Consider the following 10,000-nt stretch of genomic DNA (forward strand, 5'->3'; position numbering starts at 1 on the left):
AAAAAAATAAAAGTCCAGACAGATGCTATGATCTTGAATGTTTATATGGACACTCTGTCTTGCAGGTGAGACCGGAGAAAAAATATGAGAACAGGAGTGGTGGTGGCTTTGTTTCAGGAGTTTATGAGGTGAGGACTTTGGCAGTAACAGTGAAAGAATTGCCAGGTGAATGAAATGGATTCCAATTCTTGAGCTGTAGGTGAAAATGTTCATAAAATCTCTCTCCCTCTCTCTGAAATACATCCTGCTCTGCCTTCTTTTCAGATGAGTGAAAATATTGCCAATCTCACTAATGCTCATATGTCATTCTCCCTTCATGGAGTATTGACACCAGCACTGTAAAGGTCACTGTCCACTTTCATTGCAAAGGTCATTCTCCATTTGGACTTTGAACATGATGCTATATGATTCTTATTATCTCCCCAAAGGTCAGTAACAAGACTCTGTTAGAGAGAGCTAGAAGGTTTGGCGTGACAGACCCACCCAAAGCAGCGCCCACGCCTGAAGCTATCAAGAAACTGTACAAGAGGTAATATTCAGTAATTTGGTTTGGGCTTCTATGTGTTTATACAATTTTGAAGTTATTATTTTTAAAGGAAGAAGTTTAATATGCTTATTACTCTTTTTATTATTACTTAGTTTTCAGATTTGCATTTGAATGATGTAAGGTTAAATAAAGTCTGGCTCATTTGTGCTGATAATATCTATTTGAATATGAACATGTCATGTAGTTCTTGATTCAGCTTGTAGAAAAAAGACATATAATTATCCCCTTTCCCTTTCAGTTTAGATGTTAAAGATGAAGACTTTGCGCGCGGTCGATATCGAGCAGATGCCATTTATATGCGAGGAACCGAAGATTTGAGTACCCAAGATGTGTTCGATTATTTTCAAGCATACGCTCCCGCTAATATCGAATGGATAAATGATTATAGCTGTAAGTGGACCACTTGATCATTTATTTATTTTTCTCTTGATAAATGAAATGAAAGACCATTGATTATTGGTAATGTCAAAATAAGATAGAAGGGTTATGGATGATTATGCTTGGTCTTGCAGGTAATGTGGTGTGGCTGGATGCTGCTGGGCCAGTGCGGGCTCTCATAGGCTTATCCTGCCCGATTCTACCTCGTGAAGTAGACCTTAGGAAGAGCCGACGTGGAGACAAAAGTAGATCGAGTAAAAAGGTATATATATGTATATGTTTTTTTACAGCATTTTGGTGTTGCTGATATTATCATTTTCATTTTGATTATCTGTGTTATTATTCTTGTTCTGTATTATGTGTTTGTACATTTTGATACTTTGTATTTTTCATCTTTAATCATTATATTTTTTTACCATCATATATATAACCTGCTCCTTCATAACCTTTTGTATTCCCAGTCACGTGACATGTCAACCGACAGTGAAGGTGAGGAGCCCAAGAAGGTAAAGGTGAAGAAGGAGAAGAAGGAGAAGAAGAAAGGTGCCAAGACCAAGACCAAGACCAAGACCAAGACTGGAGAGAGCAGCAGCAGCAGCTCAAGCAGCAGCAGCAGCAGTGAGAGCGACGGGGAGAGCTCCTCCTCCAGTTCCTCCTCGAGCAGCAGCAGTAGCAGTGGGAGCAGTAGCAGCAGCAGCAGTAGCTCCAGCTCGACAGAAGACGAGGCACAAGGCAACAAGGAGAAGACCAAAAAGAAGAAGAAAAAAGTCAAAGTGAAGGTGGAGAAGATGGACGAAGACCCAGTGGTTCCAGCCGGGGCTGTGGAGGTGAGGCATGCAACTTGGATTGTGCTAGATTGGGCTGGATTGGGCTTGGATAGGGGAGGGGCATCCAGGATTATTATCTATTTTCCCATGATTCCCCATTTTTTTCCCATATACTTTTGTCTAGTGCCCACTCTCCCTTGTATTTTTGTCTAGTGCCCACTTATCCTTGTATTTTTGTCCAGTGCCAGTTTTCATTTATATATTTTTTTTTCTAGTATCTTTCTCTGTATTTTTAATGTGCCTGCTTTTCCTTAATTTTTTTCTAGTGCCCACCCTCCTTTATATAGATATTTTTAATGTTGGCTTTCCGTTTAAATTTTTACTAATGCCCTCTTCATTTTATTTTTCTTGTGCCCCCTTTCCCTTTTAGCTTTTTCCTTGATGCCTTTATTCATTATATTTTTCTTGACTTCCCTTTCATTTTTTCCCCTCTATCTCTATTTTCTTTTTCCCTCAAAATGAAATGACTCTTTCCCTTTTAATATTTCTTTCCATTTATACTTTTTTTTCCAGAGTTCTGTTGACCTATTTTTATCTTTATTTTTAACCAATTCCCTCTATCCCATTTATTCTCCCTTAACCCAGTCATTCTCTCCCTTTCATTATTTATCTCCAAGTCTGTCTTTTCCTCATTATTTTTGCCCCGATACCCAGTTTTACTTTTCATTTTATATTCCCTCTCTCCCTTTTGTTTTTTTCCCCTAATTCCTTCTTTAAATTTCATTTTCTCTGAATTCCCTCTTTCCATTTTGTTTTATCATTTTAATTTCTATTTTATATCCAGAGTCCTCTTCTTTTTCAGTTCCCTCTTTCCTAATTATTTTCCCCCCAATACCCTCTCTTCCTTTTATTTTTTTCTCCAAAATCCCTCTCATCCATTTAAAAGAAAGCCAATAGAAAACCCAATATTTTTGCTTCCTCTTCCTATTTCTTTCTCTCTTTCTCTTTTTCTTTCTCTGTCTCTCACTCAATGTTTCTCTCTTTTTTCTCCTTTTTTAAATAATTTTTTCTCTCTTTTTTCTCTTTTTTTCTGTCACTTTTTCTTTTTCTTTCTCCTTTTCTTTCTCTTTCTCTTTTTCCTATCTTACCGTACTTCTATCTCTCTCTTTCTCACTCTTTCTCTCATAATGTTGAGTGGTTCATTTGATTCATTCAGTCATTAGCTTTCCCTCCCCATTACAGAGCAGCATAAATACAGAGGACGTGGCCGTACCTGTCCCCCCCGGAAGATGGAGATTAGGGGTGCCCTGCCCGAGGACCAAGGCCATCCTCCTTCGCTTCGCTAGCAATAAGGACCGGAAGGAGGAAGGTGCCGAGAAAAAATCTGAATATTACCGCAAGCATGGAAATCCCAATTTTGGGGGTGAGTGGGATTTTATTTTCTTTCTCTCTCTTTTGACTTGAGTTGATGAAGTAAGATGACAAGTTGATGCGGGTTGCATCCAGTGTGCGCTTATAACTGAGGACGGAAATTGCCATATTTCATGAGAATGTCAAATTGATCATATTTCTTCACCATTAACCCATTCCCGACGGGGGAATTCTAGCCTTGAATGTCCAAATGCCGGGGCGTTCGAATTATTAGGCCTAAATCAATTGAATAGCCGGCACAATACTGTGCCGCCCGGCAACTGGGCTTTTGAATGCGCGGTACACATGCTGTACCACCCGTCCTGTGTGGGTTAATAGAATGTACTGGTTGCTCCTGTTGACGTGAAAATACTCTTATAAATGTTTTGTCTAAGTCAACATTTAACTTCTTGTTGTCTACTCATAGATGTACGTGACATTTTCTTCACATAGTGGATATATGACATGGCTGTTTTATTTATGTCTTTTTTACATATATACTTTTATCCTTTTTTCTTAGGTATCAAAGGGCTTCTAAGCGAGAGCGGGCGAAGAAGAATGCGAGAGGCCCAGAGGAGAAGAGAACTGGAAGAACAGCGGAACAAACGCATAGATCTGGACAACCCCAAGAACCCGTGGGGGATGCTGGCTCAGAACTGGGGGCGCAAGGAGAGCCAGGAGGAGGACAGAATCGATTACCAGGCACTGCTGCGGAAGCATACCAAAGGTGGAGGCCGTTTGCTTTTTGTGCGTGTGTAGGGGAGGGGGGGGGGTGTAGTGGGTGATATGTGGTGTATGGGGGCCTTGTATTTATTAATTTTATTATTTTTACATTGTTTTTTATTTAGGTTATTTATTTAGTTAGTGTTTGAGACCATAGCATTTCAAGGAATAGGGTGTTTGAGTCATTTGTAAAAGCTGCTTATTGTTTTTGTTATTGTTTACTTGTTTTTTCTTGTTTTGTGTAGAAACACTGCATATCTCATTAATTTTTTTTTTTTATAATGTGTTATTTGTCTGTTTTGAGAAAAAAATTATGGATTTCAAGTTCTTGTACTTTATTGTTTGGCAATAGGTTGTTTTTTCTTTCAGTGTTGATTAAATGGAATTGCTACATTTATATTCCTAATATTATTTTTTTTTTTCAGCCCTTTTTAGATTTTATAATTTTTTTTTTTTTGGGGTGGGGTATTTATTTACATTTATTTACTTTCCTAATGTTCCAATTTCATAGTATTGCATAATTGTTAATAAATTTTGTTTGTGCTGCATTTACAGTCGTATCACAGAAGAGGAAACGCGATGATGACAGCGATGATGAAGGTATGCTTTATGGTCATCAGGAAGAGGATCAAAAACTAGGAAGTGACGATAGTGACGACATAGTTCCATGGAACAGGAAAATAAAGGTGAGTTGTGTTTAGAGAGGTGATTAGTACTTTCGTTAACTATTAGTCATGTTAGGTAAGTACTTGGCAGTTTCATTAAATTTAAACCCAGACTAGGTTAATCATGGCCATTGTTTAATGTCCTCTTGTTGAAATTTCAAGCTGTTTATTCCTTCAGTTATGATGACCATTCATACTGAATGCTAATTAGTATCACTTTGCTGATATATCATGATTATATAATTCTATAAGATATTAGAAAGCACACACATCTTACAATGCCAGCCTAGGCTTAACATCTTAACCCATTCACACCAGTTGACGTGTTATCACGTCAGTGTAATATTTCACTCTCCCTGGGTGACCTACTAAAATGTCAAGATCTCTCCTGGCATTGAGTTTGGAGAAATTCGCGCTTAGTCACTGTGTGCACGTGTTATCTAGCCAACAGGAGTGGCATTACACAAATATAAGACCTGGTGTGAATGGGTTAAGATCTGGCTGGTCTTATTATTGTATAGGCCATTGATTCATGATTTCAAGATGAGTCATTTCATTAAAATTGCAAGTTATATATTATACCCTGAAGAGTCTTTGAGGGATACTGTGATTGCCATTACGAATCACCATTTAGTGCCTTGCAGGACTAGCTTTTTGACTCTTCCGTCTCTCTTGCCCCTTCAGAGTCCGAGGATGAAAATGTATGCAGATGCCGAACAGAAGAAACAGAGCCAGCGCTCAAGCACAGACCTACGCAGCCGTCTTTCGGGTGGGAAGTTCCGTGGTGGTGTCAGCATACAGGATAGACTTTTGGATGTACGCAGCCCAGCTAGGGGGGGTGATGCCAGAAACAAGCTTGATCTACGTGCAAAGCTCATGAGCAAGCGGAGACGAGAGCCTGTGTCTGTAGAGGTGGACAATGACCGTTATTACCGTTTGATTGCGAGTGATGAAGATTAAGATGCTTAGGCACTTATTATTTGTTGTAGTGCAATTAGTCTCTAAAAAGAAAAAAAAGGCACTACTGATCAAAGTGTGATTTAATGTTTTTATTTTATTATATATATTTTAGGGGGGGTGGGGTAGGGGTAGAGCATTATAGGGAAGATTTTTCCCTTTTATTTCTTGACTGCCTGCCCATTTCACATATTTATTTAAATTCTCTGTAAATAGTGACAAGGCTAGCCTATCTGATGGCTGACTTTGCTCATGGAAAATCACTCTCGAAATACACTTTAACTTCACACACACTGAAGCAAGAATTCACACGACCGCATAAGTGCGAATTAAACAATTAATGACGAGTATAAATACAGTTATTGCAAAGACATACAAAAATTTATTGAATTTTTGATGGTCCTTTTGGGGAAGAGGGTGTCAGGTGCCATTGGCTGAGGAGAGAAAAAGTTGGGATGTTTTTATTACTGTGCAAGGGTAAATTTGATCTCCATTTAAGTGTTTTAAAATTGAAAGATGTTAAAATAAAGACTGAATACTTTTAGATGAAAGTTTATTTTTAATAAGAATAAATGCGTATCACTTTTGACAAACTTGTTGCTGGTACGTCTTATCAGAGCAAGTACAAAGGAGTACTGTATGTATATATATGTAGGCCTCTTATATACTGAGTTTCCTTCCTGTATCATAAGGATTTCCTATTTGAGGAATACAAGAGAGATGTATTTAATATAGTGAGACATTTAAAGTTTTTGACATGCCATTAAAAAGAAAAAAAAGTAAAAATACTCTTTTGTATCAAGAGATATTAGTGTATAGGTATCAAAATTGAATGAAATATATATTAAATGCTAAGCGTTCTTTGTGAAAAGTGAAAACGTGTTGATGTAAATATGTTTACCATGCTCAGTCTTTCTTATTGTACATTTGTGAATGTGCTTTTTCTGTAAAAAAGAATACGAAAAAAAGAAGAGGAACGTGAAGAAATGACTTTCGATCAATAAATTTTACACATTAGATTTTGAGATTAACCTTTTCCTAGTTTTTATCCTTTTTATTTATTTAATATTTTTGTAGAAGACCAAAATAACAATCCTTTTTATCTTTTTACAAAAGAATTTTACCAGTAAAACTTGATCAAGGTGAAAGATAAGTTACCTACTAATTAATGCACATATGACACTGTAAACTGAAATAGATGTAACAATGCCATGTGACCAATATTGCTTCCAGAGGTTGTAGTTATCATGCATAAGTGCATGGTGACACATTCACACACACATGGATGCGCTTGTGTGCACAGGCACAGGCACAGGCACATACATACTCCATTACACAGAGAGACAGAGGAGGAGGAGGGAAGGAAACATAAAAAGGCAAAAATGAAAGGGAGAGATAGAGGAAGAGAGAGAGAGAGAGAGAGGAAAAAAGAGAGGAATTTTCTCAGATGTGGAGGAAATGAATTGAAAGCACAAATAAAATGTTTATTTTTATTTTTTTCAAATGTATTGTATAAATGGGAAAAAAAAGAAAAAAAATCAATTATTGCACAGACATATAAGGGCAATATAACCAATCATATCTCATTAATATTATGAAGCTATATATCATGAACTTAAAATCTACAATAAACACATTTCAAATAATTGTATACAGTCCCTCACATAAGTGAAGATGGAAATAACAAAAGGGTAATATGCACCATAAAGGCAAATTTAAATGGAATTACAAGTATATATATTTAGTCCTTTCCATATTCAGAATTAATTTTGAAATCCAAATAAATTCTCAGAGAATATCCTGATATCTTTTTTAAGATCATAGAAAATTCTCTAGGTTAACTGAGACTAGTCTGAAACATATGGGGAATAAATAAAACATTAAACACAGATGTAGAATTGTAACCAGAATGCAGGGCAGCAGTTTCAATCTATCCTACTGAATGTAGATTAATTATTGAGAACATATAACCTCTGTAAGCTGGTTCAGGCTTTGCATTATCTTTTCCAGTCAGATTAATGGAGTTAATCAAAATCTAAGATGAATTATGTATATATTTTCCAAGCAAAATGCTTAAAAGAACTTTTACAGACCTTTCATCTTACAAACTTATGATTATTCACTCTACTATCCCCTTTGTTAAAAGACGAACACGCTCCATCTAGAACTTTCAATGACGAATGGTGATGCATCTATACAATGACAAATAATGGAAAACAAAGTCAATAAACCCATGAATTTGACAAAACCAAGGAGGTATTTGATGTATAATGTTGGCAACCATAATTGCTTGAGTCATCTAGTATATTATCATTTCAACATCATCTAACAGGAAAGGGAAGGGAGGAAGAATATAGATATGTACATAACGGAGAGAGAGAGACTTATAATATCACCCTAAAACTACTTGCAAAGCTGAAGGATCCCCCGTCGAGTTTCAGTGTAAATACAGCCCAATGGGACCCTGGTGATACAACCACCTCTTGGATGTTTCCTTTATAATGATAACTCTCGGTGCCTATCAAGTTCAGCTCACAGACTATGTATGCTGAAGCAGTCTGTTGAAGGCATTATACGCAGACTCCAGGTCGAAGATCATCTGCCGCACTTGTGTTTCAGAAAGGGTTTCGTCTGCAGTCATCCCCTCCAGTGTGCCAATCCACTCCTTCACCTTTGCTTTTCCTTCAAAGTCCTGATGGAGAGAGAGCAATATGTATTAGGTTCTGTCTTCTAGAAATAAACCTGAAAGAGCTCTATAGAACTTCCAAAGCTCATAATAACAATGCAAATCAACTTCTGTTTCTTAGGTGAATGATGAAAGATAAATTTTTGAAGCTCAAAAATGACTAGCTTTTCCTGTTTCCTGCCCTGAGAGATATTAAACCTCTTAAACAACTGACTTTTCTGTACCTTTCCCAACATTAGTAAACATGTTTATGAGGATATACAATCTTCTTACCTGAGGGAGAACCGAGAGACGAGTCATGTTTTCCATCAAATCCTTGAGGTCTGGTTGCAGCTCATCATTTGCATTGATGCCGAGTCGAAGCTTGTCCATAACAGTGATGAAGAGCTGTTGAAGGAAAAATCGGACACTTTAAATTCCTGGTAACACGTCTGGGATCAGTGGCGATGATACTCCCACTGTTCTTATAATGATCAAACTAAATACTGGGGTTTAGTGATTTTTCTTGTCAATATTTAACTAAACTCTTTTTCTGATTAGACACAGTCAGATATAAAAGGACAAAGATGCCCTTTATCAATCATTCTAGGAGAAATGCAAATTTCTCTCTTATATAGCTCCTTCATCTGTATTATATCAAATGTATAATTTCTACCAAGCCAGATGCAATGACCAATCAACTTACTGAAACGATATCAGCAATACATTTGCTGGTATTGCCTTTGTCATCCTTTATTGTGATTGGTCTGTCTTCACGGATTCGATCTAAGGCCGCTGGACAATCAAGCTAAAAGGGAAGAATAGAACTCCATCATTATCATCATAAAAAAGGGTAAATCCTTTTCTTCAAAATCTGATTTTAAATTCTGCTTCTTTCTGTCTACTTTTCATCTCAAACCTTCAACTCTATCATCTTGACCTTACCTTATACTTTTTCACAAAGGCTTCAACTGTAGGGTAGTCATCACACAGCACAAGCTTGAAGGCAGCTTTATACTGTACCAAAAGCTTACTACACCAAGCTGTGTACTCTTTGGGGGGCACCACGTCCTAGAGGAAATATCAATACCATAACCAACCTCTCAGTCAAGGATATCAAACTCTTTTTTTAATAAATTAAAATCTGATGTCTCTGAGTAATGAAAGTGTACAAGTGAATATAGACTAAAAGATGTTAATTTGGAGTCACATAAAAATAAAATTTAAAAAGAGTAAAGATACTGTACACCAGATAAAATAGTCTCAAATTATGAAACCAAAATCAATATTTCTGAGCTTTAGAAAGTTATTGTGGAAATGATAACATACAAACCTTTATGTACATCTTCTCTAAACACTGGAGTGTATTAATGACGGCATACAGCTCTGCATGATTATCATGCCTGGAAATGAATGATTATTGTAAGTAAAAGAATAAACAATTATCATTATTATGAAATAATGATCATATCATGACGTGATACATCATCAGAATATTTCCAACACATAAGATGTCCTATCGCTTAATGATGTTATGCCCATATCACATTTTGCTTGACTTTATCAAAAAGTTAAAAAGAATAAAAAACTTTCTATCACCCCTTAGAAAAAGGTGGGTAAAAATTGCTATAAGAGGTTCAGCTTGGCCTTATGCCTCAAGAAATCTCTAAGTGATAAGCTGCTGGCGCTTCCTATATTGTCAGCAGGAGCGAAATTAGGCAGATATACGCCCCATCGTGACTGGGTTAAATCACAAGATAACACGTCTAACTGCTCAAGATCAACCCTCCCTTTCACAAGATAAGGTCCAACTGTCCTAGTTCTCAGCCTTTCCTGAAATGCCCCTAAACTCTCCTTCCATGCATAGGCATTTCACTAGCCCTCTTGC

At 36.8% G+C, this 10,000-nt stretch overlaps 2 protein-coding genes across 4 annotated transcripts in view; one reads left to right on the forward strand and one right to left on the reverse strand.

Moving 5' to 3' along the window:
* The window catches only part of LOC122259360 (uncharacterized), an 11,661-nt gene extending 5,195 nt beyond the window's left edge, over window positions 1-6,466 (forward strand). For 2 of the 3 annotated variants that reach the window (XM_043026106.2, XM_043026107.2), the window contains 9 exons: window positions 66-128; window positions 429-529; window positions 786-937; window positions 1,060-1,187; window positions 1,387-1,752; window positions 2,935-3,115; window positions 3,623-3,829; window positions 4,381-4,511; window positions 5,175-6,466. In XM_043026106.2, coding sequence (XP_042882040.2) covers window positions 66-128; window positions 429-529; window positions 786-937; window positions 1,060-1,187; window positions 1,387-1,752; window positions 2,935-3,115; window positions 3,623-3,829; window positions 4,381-4,511; window positions 5,175-5,450 — 1,605 coding nt within the window. In that variant the 3' untranslated portion in view covers window positions 5,451-6,466. The remainder of the gene's footprint in view (window positions 1-65; window positions 129-428; window positions 530-785; window positions 938-1,059; window positions 1,188-1,386; window positions 1,753-2,934; window positions 3,116-3,622; window positions 3,830-4,380; window positions 4,512-5,174) is intronic. The other variant, XM_043026109.2, reaches the window with a different exon arrangement.
* Window positions 6,467-6,923: 457 nt separating this feature from the next.
* Window positions 6,924-10,000, reverse strand: part of Vps28 (vacuolar protein sorting 28) — a 4,649-nt gene continuing 1,572 nt past the window's right edge. The window contains exons 3-7 of the mRNA XM_043026110.2: window positions 9,446-9,515; window positions 9,058-9,183; window positions 8,819-8,920; window positions 8,407-8,520; window positions 6,924-8,139 (exon numbers count right to left, since the gene is read on the reverse strand). Coding sequence (XP_042882044.1) covers window positions 7,987-8,139; window positions 8,407-8,520; window positions 8,819-8,920; window positions 9,058-9,183; window positions 9,446-9,515 — 565 coding nt within the window. The 3' untranslated portion in view covers window positions 6,924-7,986. The remainder of the gene's footprint in view (window positions 8,140-8,406; window positions 8,521-8,818; window positions 8,921-9,057; window positions 9,184-9,445; window positions 9,516-10,000) is intronic.

Source organism: Penaeus japonicus, unplaced genomic scaffold (genome assembly GCF_977035675.1).
Source record: "Penaeus japonicus unplaced genomic scaffold, GWHDUDI00000001_assembly GWHDUDI00000028, whole genome shotgun sequence".
NCBI lineage: Eukaryota > Metazoa > Arthropoda > Malacostraca > Decapoda > Penaeidae > Penaeus > Penaeus japonicus.